The 19438-nt window shown below is 33.5% G+C and overlaps 1 protein-coding gene across 2 annotated transcripts in view; it reads right to left on the reverse strand.

Annotated features, from left to right (window-relative positions):
• Positions 1-19438, reverse strand: part of LOC150083313 (zwei Ig domain protein zig-8-like) — a 181836-nt gene that overhangs the window by 21246 nt on the left and 141152 nt on the right. For both annotated transcript variants that reach the window (XM_090377173.1, XM_090377172.1), the window contains exons 4-5: positions 3447-3743; positions 711-906 (exon numbers count right to left, since the gene is read on the reverse strand). In XM_090377173.1, the coding sequence (XP_090233299.1) occupies positions 782-906; positions 3447-3743 (422 nt within the window). In that variant the 3' untranslated portion in view covers positions 711-781. The remainder of the gene's footprint in view (positions 1-710; positions 907-3446; positions 3744-19438) is intronic.

Below are 19438 nucleotides of genomic sequence, written 5' to 3' on the forward strand. Positions count from 1 at the left end.
TTAAAATACGATATATAGGGTTCATCAATTAATTATACAGTTTATTCATAAACAGCCATCGAATTAATTTACCAATATGCAATCGTATTAAAATTGCATAAATTATCACTCACGCAAAATTAACGAATGTAGAGGGGCTTTCCTTTGTCAGCTGGCACTGTACCAAAACGAACGGATACAAAGATTGACCTAGCGATGGGATAAAAATAGAAGGAACGAATGCCCTTCAAGACAACCTTAATTCTAAGATATCATTAATTTTCTTAATGGTATCTTGCAATTTCATTTCGGTCAGTAGCACTCATTTTTACGTCATTTTCTGACTGCATTAAAGGTTTCTCTGAGAGGTTGTTTTTGTGTATTATTTATAAAGATACTGAATAATGTTGGTACAGAGCTGATCCCTTTATTTCACTATTTTCCATTCAGCAATTAATAGAATAAGAAATAACTAAGATCGGATTTGTATTGAAATGAACAAACCGCATCTTGGAGTATGTTCAGTTTGTTTATAGAAAGTTTTTTTTTTTTTTTTTTTCTAAAATTGAGTCCATAAGCGACAATAGAGCCTTTTACGACAAGTTTCTAAAGATGAATTTAAGAAGTCAATTGGTAGCAGTGAATAGAGATTTAAAAGTATTTCAAAAATTTAATTTTTTGTAGTAAAGTGTCATTAACTATAAATATGTTTAGAATCGAAAAATACCTACCAAACATATTCGTTTCCTGGACGGACTAGTTGCGCCACATACTTGGCTGGATGTCACTGCCACTAGGTTTGTCAGGAGCGAGGTATTGACATCAAGAAGGCCATGACAACTAATTTTTGATTAAGTTTGTTTAAAATGGAAGCAGCGGATGATGGCGACGTGTTTAAATCATGCTGCATGGCCGCCCTTTTCTCACCTACAAAGAAAACAAATTACATTTAAGTAAATACATTTATTAATTTTTATACTATTATTCGTGTACGTAAATGATCGCGATTAATATTTATCAGCCATTGTTAAGATTGCTGTGAGTTGGCAATTGTCCAGAGAAATTATAATGGTTATTTTATATATAGTTATTTTTTTTTCCCACCAGAGTGTGCACTGTAGAGATAACAAACTCTAAGCATGCTGGGATTGTTTAGAATCTAATGAAACATATGTGGAATGCAGGTTTTATTATATTCAAGCTTTTGAGCCAAGGGTTGGCAACGTGTGGCGCTTACAAAATTCTTAATACAGATTATTGTGCCCGTTTTAAATGATGATAAAGCTTTTTAAATTCATTTTAAAATTCGTATTAAGACTGGATGTGGACTAGTAATTTTCTTCGGACAATGAAACGCACTGGGTCTTCAAGGGTAGGCGCTTGCATTATATAGTTGCAGATAAATTTACGTCAATGTTTGTGTCACCCCACATGATATTAAATTGACTTCGCAGGGATTTCAAGCTTTTGGTTGAGGGTAGCTGTTATTTTATAAAGAGCTCCCCTCTCCAACAAAGAGATTTCAAATATATAGTCACTGAACGACAACACCATTACCAACAACTCCGTGTCCTCATAAATCGCGGTAGTTTAATGTGGTAAACAGGGCAGATTGCTCCCATTCAAAATCATTTTAAGTCAACATATGCAAAGTGGCAACTTTGCATATGAATGGCAGCTTTGTTCATCGGTGCTGTGGTTATTAGAGTATATGAAGTTTGTGTGTAGCGAGGGACCTCTTACACAACTCTGCACCTCAAATATGCAATTGTCCAGCAGGTGTTCTGCACAATGATGATGTACATATTTGTGCCTTGATGTCTAGTGTCACACAATTGCTGTTTATTGTGGATAATAAGATATACAATATGGAACGCGTTAGATTATAGGAGCAGATTGTGTGATCCAGCTACTTAAGGCGATAACTGTTTGACTTAGGCCATAATGGGATTTCTTAATAAGTATTACACAATTTTATTATCCTTTGTTCTATTACTTGGTGGGTTAATTTCAACATTGAGAAATTGTTTCGTATATAGTAATGAAGCGGTTTTAATTCAATTACAATAATTTATGGTAAATTTTGCAATTTCGAAATAGGTCTTTCTTCTGGAAAGTGGTGTACCATAGTATTATATTTAGAAATATGCAAATGGAGGCGAGTTATTTTACAAGAGACTGTTTTAATAATTAAAAAAGTTACATGCAGTTTGATTATAAATCAATACTTAATTAAATAAAAAAAGACAAGAACCAAGAACCGAAAAACAAGAACTGGGCTAGGCCTATTGTTAATATGAGGGCGTAAGTTTTGATTAGGAACTAAAGCTAGTAGAATTTACTGTATTCCCCTTCGAAAGAAAACAGTCTGATTTCTTTTCTTCCGTTTGTTGAGCCATCTACAAATGTCATTTCTCGGTTTTTCGCAATTTTTAAATGATTATCACTTTCGATTTCCTCCTTTACAAAAACTAATTGAAAATGTTCATTGCTAGTCTGCGTATTGAAGCATATGAAACATGTCCCTCTAGAAATTAAATTTTTCAATAGTCACGATTCTAATTTTCGTTTTCTGAAGGGATATTTGAGAAATAACGATTGCGTAATATAATTTATCCAATTATAGAATTGGAGGGATGCACTTTTTTAATGATTAAGTGCCGTGTCCTTTATAGAACGATGTAGTGATTGGGGAATTTTACGCAATATTTGAAGTTATATCGCAATGTGGTTTCCAGTTTTCCCTTTGGAGGACGGCTGTTCGTTTTGAGAGAAGAGATAAACAAACAGTTCCATTAAACTTAATTTTTAATTTTTTTTAATAAGTTTATTAATACTTTTGGGGAAGAATCCTTTCCACATCGTACATTATTGTCTTCGAGACATGATTGAGAATTTTTGTACAGTACAAAAAGATTCAGTTTTATAGAAATTCACATTCCTTTACATAACTAAACATTTCTGAATTTCTGAATTAAACGCATATATGTGTATAAGTTATTGAATCACGTGTTTACATATAATTCTCCGATAAACTGTAATTATAATTTGTATTATCTTTGGATTATTTTAGAATTACATATTTATTTAAGTCGGAATCATAATACTGATATATTAAATAGTTATTTATAATTTATTTGAAGAAATTTATTTTAATGAACCGAATATTTGTGGTATTGAGTTAAATACATCACGCATTGTTTGTTTTATTAGCATTACAATTATTATTGTTAAGGTATATAAACATATAATCATGTCTACAGAACCAGGATAAAGAAATTAAGTTTCGTGCTTATTTCTCTTTAAAGATTCAACTATTGACCTTTCCAGAAACAAATTATTTGACCGAGGTTCTCGGATGGTGAAATGGAATTTGCGAAACGGTAATATCAAGAAATTTAACTCAGTGACAACAGAAAGACTACTACAATAATTTATTAGTTCCTATTTGGTAGAATAATGCGTACCATTAAGGACGTGAACGCTGATGCTGGTGGCATCTGCATTAGAAGGGCAACATGTGTAATTTCCTGAGTCAGAAGTTTGAGCATTTTTGATGAATAATCTACTGATAGCAGTGTCTTCCCCAGCTTTGTGAACACTAATTTCACCGTTCGTAGAGTCGTAGTTGATCATTCTGTCGTTGTGATACCAGAAGACGAAAACGGGAGGTTCTGGGCTTCGGCTAATCACACACGTCAAGTTGATGGAGCTTCCTGTCTTCACATACAAGTCCGGAGCTTCTGTGATGGAAGCTTTAGGAACTGCAAAGATGAAATCAAATATATTAGCATTTTTATTTTACCCGGTTCAATACTTTCTGCGGAAACTCTCAAGAATAAAGAAAGATAATTAAGAAACAAGTAAGAGTGCTCCGTGAGGAAAGCTTGTTAGTGACAAAATATACAGGATACAAGACAGAAAATACTGTTCTTTATTAGGGTCACCAGGGAAATCATTTTTACTCATTTATTATTCTTGTCTCCTGTATGCCCGTTAATTCACAAGAGCTTACATCTGGTTCTACTTTACCTGTGAAAAACGCAGCCTTTTTTTATTTCTAAGACGACGTTATGCTAATTAAAATGCAATTCTTCTTTTCCAGTTAACATTTTCGAGCTGAAATGAAGCTAAAAACTATGTTAAAAATGTTGCATTAATATGCCTTTTAAATACGTAATTCTTTTATATTTTCTATACAGTACTGTTAAGTTATTAATGATTGTGTTCGAGGGCTTTACATAATAATTAAAAGCCATCGCGTGCCGATTATTAAATGATGTAAACAAGGCAGTTTAGTTATTAAACGTTGAATAAAAGATAATTAAACACAGTTTTTAAAACATCTAATTCGAGCATGATAGTCCAACGTAAAAATTGTTATGACATCAGAACTTTTAAGTGTTATAGCGTGATAAGCTTTACATAATGTTAATAGTATAATCAGCATTTTATAATAATAAGAAGAACTTATTGTTTAAGAATAATTTAAGTGTATAACTTTAATAATTTTAATTCAGTATTTTAGTTCACCCTACTGCAGATTACATAACTCTGTGTTATTAGGTGGACACAAACATGTATGATCGTGTTTGCACATTAATATTTATCCATCATGTCTTCATTTTGGAATCCATATTTATGTTTAGGTCTTCAGTATTGTTTAGGTCTTCGATAATTGTTTTTTTTTTTTTTTTTTTTTTTTTCAAATCTGAAACGTGCCATTGGCAATTTAAAGCCCATTAAGCTTCCTCCTTCCTTGACGGGATTTACACTCTGGCCTTTCCATGTGGTGTGGAAAGAGCAGTGTCCATAACCACTGTACCACCCAAGAGGGTTGTATCTTCACCGTGATCAAGTTAAGCAGGAAGCCAGGATAAAATTATTATCATAAATGTATTTATTAACATATAAACTAATAAAAGAACTCAATAACTATTAAAAAGTACTTCGTGTGCCAGTAAATAAGTATGTCACCTTTAATAATAGCCTTGCGGTTGATAATAAACATGAAATTTATTATTTTCCTGCTGCTGGCATTGCTAACTTCAAATAAAACTAGGGTACCACTTAAAGTGACAGCTCGAAAATAAAATGGGAAATATAGATATCCGAAGGACATATATCCCTGTAATTATCGCGTAAATTTATGGGGTATGGAATGGGTCGTAATACTTGTACCCAGCTGACTTCAGTTTTCTGTTGTTTGGGAACTTAGATCTATATCTTCTTTAAGGAAACTAAATTACGTATACAGTGTATTTAATTGTTTTAGCAGCTTTTCTTCGATAATTATTTAATGTTTACTGTTATATTAGTGAAAAGCATCTACGTTATGTTGCATTAGTGTTGGCGATTGGACAATTAGTGGGATTTATACGAATATTATCAATAGAGGAAAGATATTCGGTGTCTTTAGAATATAATTAAAGTTCTCTGAACATAAGATTTTGCTTTTAATTAATCCTTGAATTCATTTTAACTGAACCCACAACAGCAGAAAGTTTTGGCGAAAACTCTACGGGAATTTATTTGTTTATTTAAAAAATACTAGACATTAATTCAGTTGACTATAAATATTTAAAACGAATGTAGATTCTTTATGAATCCATAATGCCTATGGAGAGGTTTTTGTTGTTCGAATTCCGTTGGAATTTGGAGGAATTCTTAAACATTTCTTCAATCGGGCTGATCTCAAGTAGAGGAAATAGATTTTTATCGTCCATAGAATTTTCTGGGCAGAAATTCAAATCGGCTACAAATAAATAAACATTTTCTTAGACATAATATACAAAAAAGGGAAAAAATCACCAATAACTCAAATTTTTATCGATTTTCTTGGCCTTTTGCTTAGAAGTTGTACTCTAAAGTCTGGACTGAGACAGATATCCCTTTGTGTTATGAACAGGCATCTTCAAACAGAATCTAGAACATTATATGAAACAAAGGACCGGCAAAGAAGCAAATATATTTGATATATAAAGAATATGTAATTTAATATATAAATCTACTTGAACTACTTAGGCGACAGTACAACCAAACATCACATGACTTTGCTTGAGGTGAAGGTTACCAACAACACAATTCAAAACATTTTTTAAGTCTCTAAGAAGCTTTTATAGGCTTTTCTTTCGAAAAACATTTTAAGTGGATTTTACTAAACTGGGTTTATTACAACAATTTTTATAAGGGTTTTCCTAGAGACCTTCCGATTTTATGGAAAATATTGAGATCAAACGTGTGCTGGGGGAAATTGAAAGTATTTAAGACTTTGAAAGGTTTCAATAGACTAAACAGTGAGAATAATTCTTTTCTTTCGCAGGTATTTTTAAAGATAATAATAATTTAAAAGCATGTCCTCTACACGTACTTAGTCTTATATCTTTTTACGCTCTCTTATACATATATCCTTCCTTATTTCAACGAAGATGTCTTTAGAGGTATAAGAAAACGATGAAGATATAATATACTTTTAGAACAACTTGCCACCTAATTTTGTGCAATAGAATGCGTATGTAAAATTAAGTTAGTCGAACAGATATGTTGATGAAACCACGTGGCAGGTTTTTAGTGCTAAATAAACGTGGCTTCTTTGCAAACTATCTAATACTGTTTTATACTTAGAGATAAGTTTATTGCTATTACCCAAGGCTTCTGTCTAGTACGAACATAAGTTTCAGTTTACGCTGTGCTACAAATACGCTTCTGTACTTTCAGCCGGTGGGCTTGGTATACGAGTGCATTCATCAGATTTACTAATAAGAATATTAAGCAGTAAATTATTATAAGTATTGGTATTCTGAACCTCCTTTATGCGAGTAAAGATCCTAAGGCTCACTTCCCACTTGAAAGCATTCTCAGTAAATTCTTAACTTCCCATTAGGAACGGGGAATCGAACCAAGATTACAAACAGGTGAGAGCAGTGGAGAACTCAATATTTGCGAGCGTGTCAAGGACTAAATCACTTCGAACTTTGGAAAGATAAATTAAGTCTTTCCTTAGCTTTCCAGCTGGATCTATTCATTTATTACAAGTGTTCCGCGGATGTTCACAACGTTCTCACCAAAGCATAGTTGCTACAGTGAACTTCGTTTAACTTATAGTCCCACCGACAACCTTATTTCACGCCCATTCAGTTGATAGGAGCACTTACTGTTGGCTTGCATTAGCACACACAACTCAGCTGCTGTCCTGCTGTTTCTAACGGGCGACATGAGGAGAGTCGGTCAACACGGAAGTCGTTAATATATCTGTTATGCTTCCACTTAGTTTTCATGTATGATCACCACCACGACATCCCTTAGGACTGTTGCATTTTCACTTACAGCAACCGAAGCAGTTTCGGCCCTTGGGGAACTCACTTATCTGCCGCGTACACTCTCAATTTCAAAGTAAACTAAAGCGAACTCTCATTTCAAGCCCTGCAGGTATTCGAACCAGCAACAAAAAGTGTACGTATTTAGTATTCTGAAGGAACATGTGGCACATGCACAGTTCATGTGAAATTACCCGCTCAGCAGAAGTCTCTATCTGGTAACAAATATGGGAAGGCATATTCTATTGCACCCAAATGCGCAGTTTAAATAACTCAGTGCGTGACCAAAATAATCATTTAAACTGCAGAAATAATCGGAACTACTACATCCTGAATAATTACCTTTAAAACTTAACATGCAATTTACTTATTCGTCCATAAAGAGACACGACACGGAAATAGGTGACAGCTGTTATCACTACAAGAATTTGACTTTTTATTTCCTCTCTCTCTTTCTCCTACTCTCTCTCTTTCGGAATCTGGTATATTTTGGTTGAGTATGTTTGCCATGTTCCTGCCCAAACTAAGCAATTACCCATGCAGTAATTTGTTGGGACCTACAACAATTGCATCGACTTCTCTTTCTCGTAATTAACTTTACTGTTAACTGAAGCGATACGATTAATAATTAATTCGGCAATTATGAGAGCATCCGTGATTCTCAGTTTTAGCTGCCACATAAGTAATAGTCCTAAATGTGACTACGCTGTAGTTTACATTAGAAGCTCTGTTGATGTTAATTTTACGAGCGAGCTTCCGTTGGTTGTGCAGATTTATTACTTGCCACCAGTCTGGAAATGTCCAGGTTCAAATCTGATCAGTTGCGAGGAGGAGGAACATATTTGGGTTTTGTTGAATTATGGCTTTAAGTAGAGAATACAGATTATTTATTCAGCAAATCGACACTGTTCATGGAGCATGGTATTTTACAGAGAAGATACGCTGTTGCCTTGTGGTTAAGTTTGTTCCAACAGCCAACTGTTGGAACAAACAGTTGCATCCAGAGCAGTATGCAGTATTCAAGATGTGGACTAACCATTGCGTTATACAACGGGAAAATCACCTTCTTATCCCTGTTGGATAAATTCCTGTATATCATTGACAAAAACTTCATATCTGGCTGCACAATTACCCCCAGGTCTTTTTCGCTCTCCATTACCCTCGGTGTGATACCATACAGTTGATATGCTCTTCTGGGATTACTTCTACCCATATGCAGTACCTTGCATTTATCAGTGTTAAACCTCATTTTCAAATCTTCGGCCGATCTGCTTAGTTTTTCTAGATTTTGTTGCAGTAGCATACTCTGATTGCTGTCATTAATTATCCTACCAACCTTTGTGCAAACTTAGACTTGGTATCCGAATACACCATTTTCCTAGTACACTGGATATTCCGGAAGGCATGTGAGCCACGCTGGATAGTTTTTGCCACGTAAAGCCGAACTGACGGATTTCAGGAGGGGATGATATTATTGGTGGATGTCACAATGCTTGCTTGTACAGTTTCCGACATTCACACAATTGCTGACAGCCTTTACTATTCAAAATCGACAGTCTGTGACATTATCATGAAAGGGAGAATGACATTTCCACCATCTAGTAACGAACAGGAAGACCACGGAAACTCACACGGCAAGGTACTGCGACAAACTTCAAGCATTTCTGCCAAATCTCAGACAGGTGTTTAAGGTGTCAACAGGGGTTAAGGTTTGTACCGACACACTACGGAGTTCCATGAATACACTTCCTGTTGCAGCTATTTTCATGGGAGAACGGCGGCACATAAGTCAAACATCAATAGTCTCGCCTGCATAGTCCAAAGACCTCTGTAATTTGTCCATAAAGCAATGGAAAGGTAAAGTTAAAGTGTGACACTGTTCTCGAGGTATGGTCTTTGGCGGCTGCCTACTTTAACACCTTTTTCTCTGCTGCCTACCTTAACACCTTGGGCAATTCCATGCTCTAAAGTCTGTTTCGAAACATTTGTTATATTAATTGAGTATCACTATTCACTGTGTCCATCATCAATCACACAGAAGACGTACTCTGTACCAGTGTCTGTTGAAACCTCTCAGGCAACATATCACTGTGGAAAATCAGAGTACGCAAATTATAGATGCAGAACTAATTGTTAACTCCCCGTTCTAAATTAGATTAATATGCTTATGAATAATTCAGAGTAAAGGATGAAGGCGCTTGCAAATGTTCCTTTGTGTTAGATTCAATGGAAGCTGACACGCTGACATAATTTTAAAGCCAAACATCTTTTTATGAACGAGACAAAAAAATAGTGCTATTTTAAAACTCATATAAAATCTTCGTAATAGTGTCTACCTGCTTTGGATGCCGGAAATTTAATTTCATTAACAAACACGATGGATGAAAAGGCAAAGGCATAGCTTTATTGCACGCTAAGAGCGCCATAAAATGTGGGAGTTTGCATCAAAAGAATCAAATTACGAGGAAGAAAATGCCCCCTTATTGTCGAAAGTTTCCCTGATGCCTTGACTGCACACCGATACAAAAAGCTGCAGAAAGTAAGCTATGCCTTTGTATGGGTATAAGCAAAAATTACGGCATATTAACTTACTAAATGGATAATAAAGTCGGAGTCACTGCTTTATAATATAAGTAACTGAGAAAATTACTTCTAATGTGATGGTCTGGCTACAGTGGAATTGCCTACTACATAAATGTTAAATGATTAAGGTCTATGAATTTGGATTCCAGCCTTGCGTACTGCCATTTTCCACACACGCGCTATAGATTGTTTAAATTATTTATAAAGTTATCCCAATGCTTAGTAATCTAGCAGACCACAGGACAACGTTTCAGACCCACTTTGTTGTCCGTTTTCAGGTCTGGTTTCTTGTATTATCCGAGTTTTGTGAGATTATTAGAGTTATTGGATATCTTTGTAAACTCAACCATTTAAATCGTTTACTTAAAACAGTTTATGCGATAATTTTGTTCGATACTGGCGTGGAATGAAGCGTTCTTTATCCATTAAAATCTTAATGAATTCCCACGTATGTCCCTCTTCTCAACATATTTAATATGGGAATGAGACTTGTGTAAAATACAGACATTGATCAAGTGTTCACAATTTTAAGAGCATTTTAATCCTTAGTGAAACTTAAGGGGAAAATGAGAGACATGAGTCTCATAGGGAGGTAGCATTAGCTCGCCGTTGTCTTTACGTTGCGATAATCCTGCCCACTCCAATTCTGTTATGGAGCACTTTTTAATCATTATTCAGTTAATTGATTGCCTTAGTTGTGATTATGTTGTCTTGTGCCTAATCTTATGTTATCGAGAAAATTGTAAAGCACGTTTTGTTCTATAATCTTCTGTGTGTGTCTCTCTCTCTGTCGCTCAGAAGGAGCAAGCCAAGTTAAATAAAATAATCCATCATCTTCATTAAAATTTCCGTTATTAATCAGGCCTATTTTTCTAAAATCCTAGAAAAATTTTATTAAATCACACGCATGTGTATTAATAAATATAATTCAAGTTAGAATGAAACCTTAACCAAGCGCAAATAATCTTTTGGCATTTTCTCTCTTGTGTTTCAGGCCTATTTTTGGTACCCAGAAAAATATTTATCGAGAGACAGCCTTTGAGTCCCTAGGCCGTGCTGGCTTGGAACAAATGTCCCTATTAGTTCTATCCATTCCCTTTTCTCCTCTCCATTTGCCGTTGGGTAGAAATTCCTTTCATTGCACTCTTGACAGTGTTAAGTTAAAGAAAAGGGGCCCTTAAGATCACTTTGATGTGACATCTGATCTGAAATGTCTGTTTTATCAGCATTAATGTTGTTGGTTTCCTAAATATGTGACCAAACTTCAGACCGAATAACTGTGACCAATCGTGCCATATCTGTGATTTTTCACCCTTTCTGGAGCTGTCCTATTAGTGTGGGCAATGCGTATCATAAATGGGTTTTATCCCTCATTTCACCAACTTGTCACATTTAAAGTTTTTATTTATTCTTTTTAACTATCTGGAATGAAATCTTAGTATTTTAGTTGTTGTTTGTACCTCCAGTTCTCCCAGTGAACAATATCTTTTGCGCAGTTATTTTAGAATTTCCAAATTAATTTGATAGTAAACTCTGTAAAGTTTGCCCTTTTAAAATACTGCACATTTTACAAAAAAAAAAAAAAAAATCAATATAATCTTGAATATTGATGATCAAAGACCAGCATTTGTCTTCAGAATACATGAAAGAAATAGTGATATTTATTTCTTTTCAAGATGCTTGCAGGGATATCTTTTCCTTTAAGCTGCTTTTGTTGCCAGTAGAATTTAAACTACATGGATAATGCAATCTTAATTCTCACAGCAGAAAAGTCTTGCCTTTGCAAAGAGTTTTCCTGGTATTGCACTATTTTAAACAGATTACTTCTTCAAAAGATTAATTGGCTACTTGCATTAAAGATGACTGTTGAAACAGCCTGTATTCGGACTAACTGGTTTCTCTTTAGATATCAGGTGGTCTCTGGTAATGACAATGAGCAGAAAAAAGTTGTCAAGAAGTTGTTCGATGTGAGCTGCCATATAGTATACGAAATCAATTTTCAAAATTATAATATTGCTAATGCAATCTGTTGAAAGTAGTGCAATACCAGTGCAACTTGTTATGATGGTAATTTTGTTCTTTTATAAGAATGTTTACAGGTGTAAATAAGTTCAGTTATTTGTGCTTAATACTTATTAAATTTCCTCCTCTAAGACTGCTCAACCACTACCTCATTAAAATTGAAAAAAATTAAAATCTTTCAACTCTCAAGCTCTGAGAATGCCGGATTTTAAAAACTGCATTATATAATGATTTTGTTATTCATATTCCATAAAAATTATTATTTAATACTCAGCTTGAAGAATCGGATTTTTATGCTAATTTTTTCGGTGTTTATTCCTTCATTCATACCTAGTTTATAAAACTAATGCATTACTTATATGGCCACCGTTAACTAACCATATACTTAATTTAACATATTTAAAGAAAATATTGAATAAATGAAACGATATTTCACGACCTGCTAATGCAAATTGCTTTTATGGTATCCTCCTAGAGACGAGATAATTCTTCTTGGAGGATTGTTAAATGCTGTAAAGTAATTAGTCTCTAAACACGCAAATATCCATTGCGTCTACCTCTAAATGAGATGTATGAGTAATTTGATTTCAGCGTGTAATTCATTTTCCCTATTTGAAAGGTAATTATTCCATTCTGAATTATTCTGTCTGTTTCTTTCGGACGAGTTGATAGATGATTTTCATAAATTCGCACTAACTTCTGAATTTTGCACTCAGTGTTTTAATGAAGGAACGACTGGTCTTGGGATGGATTTACCTTTAAATTCCGTTATATCGAAAGCATTCACTGAAAACAAATTTTGCCTCCATAATGAAGTATGATCATGCTGATCTTTTGTGTTCGTAAAGAGAAAGAATGCCAAAAATATCTTTTAATGACTCCCAAGAGTTTACTTGATGTGTCTTCCATTCTTAAAAAATATCGGCAATAAACGTCACCATCTCTTCATTCATCTTCCGTCCACATACTTTAGCCCCGACTAATTATTACTTTTTGTTTAAAAATTTACTTGGCAAAAAGGCTTAATTGCCATCTACTTCTTTGTTTACTTAATTAATCTCATTCAGAATTTCTTCTGGCGACTGTATCTCCATAAGTAAATAGCAGAGTTTAATTAACAACCTAATTCCTAGAAAGCATTAAGCCCTTAACTGGTTTTGTTGTCTCGTATTGTAATTTGACTGAATTGAAGACACTTGGCCAATATTATTGTCATTCGTGGTTTGAGTAATTAACATTTCTGAATAACGCTAATATAAAAATCAATTTGAAAATTTAAAAACACAAATAAATTTAATGATTTTATTCATAAGAAAAGTTGAGGTTCGAAGACAAAGTCCAGCTTTATTTGCATTTTGAACTGAAAAAGATTCATTTGAATAACGATTTCAGGTTGGCGATTACCACGTCTAAAATATGAGAGATTCTCAATGGTGTTGCTGTTCAAACTTATTTATTTTAGAATTACAATGGTTTAAATAGAGAAGGTTAGTTAGAAAATACTTCTATTAAAAATACATTAAGAATACATACTGGCAATCAGCTCCTGCATTTTAGTGACTCAGGTTTTAATAAATACTTGTTGGTCCTCTAATCCCATTGCATGATGGAACGTTTCACAAAAGGCAGTAATGATTGTGTATATACAATGCGATTATTTTAGCCTAAATTTTCTACATTTTTTCAATAACTGTCAATTATATTTTTCATTTAGGTTTATATTAAAACCTTAGATGGTACGAAACTGCAAACTTCAAGTAAAAGAAGATTTTTATGGAGGTAGTTCGCGTTTTATAATAATAATGGCTAATTTGCAGTGCTTAATAGTTCGATTTATAACTCAAGAATTCTAATTAATGAATCACAGGAAAGCAGTTGCAATATGAAGGAAATTTCTTGTACAGTTTAAATTTTTTTAACCCCTTTTGGATCGGCTACGATGATTAGTAGGAGCGGTTGTAGAGCTGCCAATTTATTCCTCGTACGACACCATGGGAATTATCTCAGTAATATATATATATATATATATATATATATATATATATATATATATATATATATATATATATTATTTCTGCCAGAACTAATTTCTTATTCAGCACGAGTTTTTGCTGCATGAGATGAACCACTGTTGGCAAAACAGCCCACTCTAGATATTTCTCATTAATATTTATAGCACGGTTTATGGCTTAACTTGACTTATTTGCATATTTTTAATTCTGCAATGGAAGAAGTACGTAAATATTTGGAGTGTCTCCATAATCCTTTTTGTTATGTCACTGATAAGTATTTCTGGCTCATTCTCATTTAACATTTGAACATGCTTTTTTATTATTTATAATATTTATACACAGTGAAATCCAAGAATCGCGCGCCAGAAACTGTGGGCACCGCAATTATACTTAGTGCGCTGCACAATTTTTTTTTTTTTTTTTTTTTTTTGAACAAGTTTTGGTCTGTTGCTTTTACCCTATTATTTGTTACTGTAAGTAAAAATAGTTATGTATAAATAAAGTTGTTGAAATTGCTCGATTTTTAGTTGTTGATTATGAGCTTGTGTTTTGGCTAATTGTTACTTCGAGGCTTATTCTACCTTTTAAATTCTAATGCTTGCTTATTTTGCCTATTTAAAAGATATCATGCATTAGATAAGAAAATGAAAGGTATTATTTATTTGTTTAGAATATATTAATATCTGATTTGTACATCTCGCAGGTGTCGAACTTGAATAAAATGTAGTGTTTGGTGTATTCTCCAAATTCAAGTGTTTCAAGTTCGTGATTAAAAGTGTTAAATCACTTTTAATTCGTTTCAAGATGTTAACTTCAGTAAGTATTGGAATCGAACCCTAACTCGTAGAACTTGGTAGTAAAACAGTCATGACTTCTGCGTCAAAAAAACCTTTCTGGGATACTGTTCAGGGTACCGGTTAGTTCAAATGCTGTATTTTACCTGCGTACCTTTGGAAATGGATATAGAAAAATAAAGGCAGTTCTGTTTCTTTTTGCAGATCCTCCAAAAATATTAAGACATATATTAGATCGTCACATCAGCCTGTGCAGTTCCCTTCCCAGAATCACGTTTATCCATTTCCTTCCCAGTATCACATTTATGCATTTTGAAACACTGGTGCCTTTAATCACTTATTAAATTGAAATCGTGTCTCAATGACCTCAATGTGTGTCACAGAGACGTAGTCTTATATCGGATATATATAGTGGAATTTTCAATCTGGTTATACCTCTACCAGTGCACTCATGCGAATTCTAGTAGAGTAGGACCTGTGGTATTGTCATCGATAATGGTTGATTTCTTTTAAGAGAAGCTTTAGGTTGGAAGTATCCTCTTTGCGGAAGGTGTGCACTTCATTAGTTGTAGCTTACACTATGACACAAAAGCCACGAGAGTAGCGCAGTTAGTGGAATCGCTGTATTTCCTACACCGAGTTAAAAAGACCTGAGTTCGAATTCTGTAGATGACGTGAGGAATTTTTATGAGTCTTTTTCACACCATGGCTAAGTTAATTGGTTTCAGGCGAGAGTAGCATGGTTTTTTCCTCTCGGAAACTCTGGTTTTTCGGCCAGAAAACAGACACAGAGCGCACTCAATTTGGAGACATAATATTCGGCCCAATGTGGCCTAAATCGCTTATTGGCCTGAAACTATACCACAAAACAAACAACGGAACCTGCATTTTTGAAATATGCCTGCCAGCCAATCAACTTGAAGATGCTTTCGTCACAGGGTGTCATGTATTAGCACGGATTTGTTTCGGCATTATTAAACTTTCACGATGTATCGTGAAAGTTTAATAATGTCTTCTCTCTTAATAATGCAGAAGTCTTCTCCATCACCAATTAACTGTGATGGCTCCAGAGTATAGAAAGGGGAAGGCTTTTGGATTCCTTGGTGGATTTACTGGATGATTTCATGTTATTAACTTCCTTGCGGATTCCTCTATAACTGTTGGAGCCAGATTTACTTCAATCTTTCTGATCGTAGAGCACACTTTCTCAATAATTCAACCCAACTGAGTTGTACTCTGTGCATAAATATATTACAGAGTTAGAGCTTGCAGTTTAATAACGAAATTGCGTCAGATAATTACTTAGGAGAAAAACTTTCTTTAATGATTCCCATAATTATCTGCTTGTCTCGAAACCGTTATCGCCATCAGCCAGCCTAATGGCAAAACAATACAAATTATGTCGATGTTTCAACAGCCAATGGTATATAAACCTAGAATTGATGGAGGAATTCGGGAAAATTTGAGATTTACTCTGTTGTACCGAAAAGCAATTGAAAGACACATACATAAGCGTCTTTAACCTGCCCTAGAATGAGAAACTGCTTGGAGAAATATATAAGTTTCCGCATGTATGAGTTGAGAACTATTTCTGTTCATTTTGAAGTCCAATCAACAAATGGACACATAGTGCTGTATAAAGAGCTCGTGAAGTGTGTGATCCGTCATACTTCGATAGATATCAGAACGTACCTCTGATGCGGTAGACAAGAGAGCTGTTGTGATTGATGCCTGATACAAGGTCAAACACGTCTGAGGAAGGCTTTCAAGACAGAAACATTTCAAAGTCATTTCACATTTGACTATGCTTTCCCGGACCTAACATCAGAAGGCATACATCTCTTGAAGTATCCGAAATCCTGTGGATATAGCAAAAGTCTTCTCCATTTCGAAGTATTTTACTGGGAGTAGAAGAGCAAATCTCTCTGGATGCAACTTTTTTATATTCCAGCAGTTCTTTCAGAACTGTCTATTATTAAGCAGTTGGTGATGCTGCGTTTAGATAGGGCATAGTGCCTCATAGTTTCATTATTTTTGTTTTATAATTAGTAATAATAGTTTAGCTAAATTACAGATTAAATAGAAAACACTGGTGACGAATTTGAAACCTTGTTCATCATCTATAGCGTAATCTCAATGATGAAAATGCTTTCTGAACAGAATGCGATCACTGAGTAAATAGGTCACATGTCTTATTGAAAAAGAACAAAATTTTGTTTATGTAACTTTATTGTATAATTTGTACAATAATATCCGAATTGCCCGTTCAATTCTGTAATAAAGTATTCGGGCTAAGTCGCTGAATTACTAAACTCTTTTTTTTTTTCTCTTCGGAGATCTTTCATAGATCATTATTTAATTTCGTTATTCACACTTCCAATAGATTTAATATAATAAACAGTAGAGAAGTTAATTTGATGCACCTGTTGCGCCCATTTGATTTTCATTTATTCTTTCTTCTTGCAGCATCCCATAAATTGCTTTTGGGTTCATTTAATTTTCTTACGTCATTAAAATTTTATTTCTAATCGTAGCTCCGGAACTTGGTACTCTGGAAATTATATAAGTTAATTATCTGCAAGCACGGAGTTAAGCTTAGACGTGAAACTGGCTTTTTAGTAGAAATAAAATTTTATGCTTTAGTTAACCAGGCTGACAATTATCTGTGGGAAATATGTTGAGAACAGCAGGTTTTTCAGATGCTTATTAAGTATTTCACGTGGTTGCATATAAATGGTAAAAAGTGATGTATTAAAATATTCTTACAGCCTATCAGTGTTATCTATTACAATGATAATATGAATTAATTTAAATTTAATTCATTTAAACTAATTAAAACTTAATAAATATATGTTTAAATACGTATTATTACGTACATATACTGAATTTTATTAAGTATAAATACGTAATAAAATAATCAATATAACACGTGATACTGATTATTTTGTTACGTATTTATACTGATTCAAAAATTTGATTTTATTTAAACATCGTTGCTTATTGATTTTTTACAAATTAAATATAATCTAAAATTCAATTTTTTTAATTTCATTAATGAGAATTCTTCCGCCTCAGTCGAGTTTGTGTTCATCCTTTCATCCATCACTGTTTTAACTACTCTGTACATTATTCTCCTTTGAGGGTTTGTAGATAGATTTTTTTCACCTAGTATCAAGATAATAACATTTTTCGACACTGACTGTTTATTTTTTATGTTGAACAATATGCAGATCTTTAAAACACTCATATTACGGTCTCTATTGCCCTTAAGGTTTGGAACTAATTATGGCAAACAACTTGAAAAGCTAAGGACACTTGATAGCTTTAACCAGCTTAAATTTCCTGAATTTATAACAGAACTGTGGTCTAGATGTAAACAAAAACGCGTCCTAATTTAACAGATAATAGAAATATAAAAAGGAATTGAACTGTCTAGACAGAAGAATAAAAAAAGACCTAAGAATTTTTAAGGATAAACCAAGAATAAGCAACATTATATAAAGTAGTAACTTTCATAGTATTAAATTAAGTTGGTAATGTACTCCACCAGTCAGTAGGTGGGGTACATTACCAGATTTAAAACAAACCAAAGTGTACTTCAAAACAGTTTTAAAATATTATTATCAGAGAAGAATTTCACTTATGAAAGATATGTGATTTCTTTTACTCCCCAATTTTCTTTCTGTTTTATGTTGTAACATAAAGTCATATTTTAAAAGGCGACAAACTGATAAAGCTCCACTTTATTTTCATATCGTGTATCTAACTTTCAGGGAATTTTTCTTCGCATCGTAACTGTCTTTTCAGCATAAGCTTAATTGATTTATAAATTCAGAATCCAATACCAAAATCACAACATTTTTAAAATTCTCCTTTTCATGATACTAACAACAGCCTAATCTCGTTCATTTAATTGTCATATTAATCATAAAAATGTATAAAAAAGTGTTAAGAATTCTCAATACAGATTGATAATTAACCAGATATTGTTTATTTAAATTATCCACTGAAATTCGTATTAAAATCCTGAGCTAAGAGGCTTCATAACTTAAATGTAATCTCATATATTGAAAATAGGAAGCTTTTAGATATTAATGCAAAAGAAATTTTAATTTCCCTTTATAAATTGAACTCTTCAGAATTAGGGCAAAGTTTAATTTCTGCCATTAGCTTTTTATAGGCTAATCTTGGTAACTATTATAGACCACTAAAATTATATGGATTAATGTTATCACTTCTTGTAGTAGGCCAAATATCTTTTGCAAACACCATGACCATTGTCTTATGGAGTTACCACAGCCAGTTGGACAACCGTGTTCTAGATAATCGAATTTTCATAGATCAATATCGCACGTTTCCTTCTGGTAATTTATTTTTTTAAAAAAAGGTAATAAAATATGTCCCTTCGATACCTGAATGTTATCTACAGGATTCTTTGTACTTCTAACCTTTAACCAATAATCAAAGAATAGATGTAGCCCCTTTTGTTTATTTTCTATCTAATTACTTTTGTAAACACGGCTTCACTGGATGGTCCTATCAGACAAGCAGTGAATTTTACGAAGTGTTTAATGAAACTTCAAAATTAATTTTTCAGTAAGAGCACAATAACATGAAAGTATTCAGCAGAGATGTGTGATCGGATTTTAATTAAACCTTTTTGATGCCGCTTTTCACGCAACATTAACTGGAGCTTTAAAGAGATCTGTTTCTGTACACTTTGTATTTATGA

Source organism: Mastigoproctus giganteus, chromosome 7 (assembly GCF_048544385.1).
Source record: "Mastigoproctus giganteus isolate SK-2022 chromosome 7, ASM4854438v1, whole genome shotgun sequence".
Classification (NCBI taxonomy): Eukaryota; Metazoa; Arthropoda; class Arachnida; order Uropygi; family Thelyphonidae; genus Mastigoproctus; species Mastigoproctus giganteus.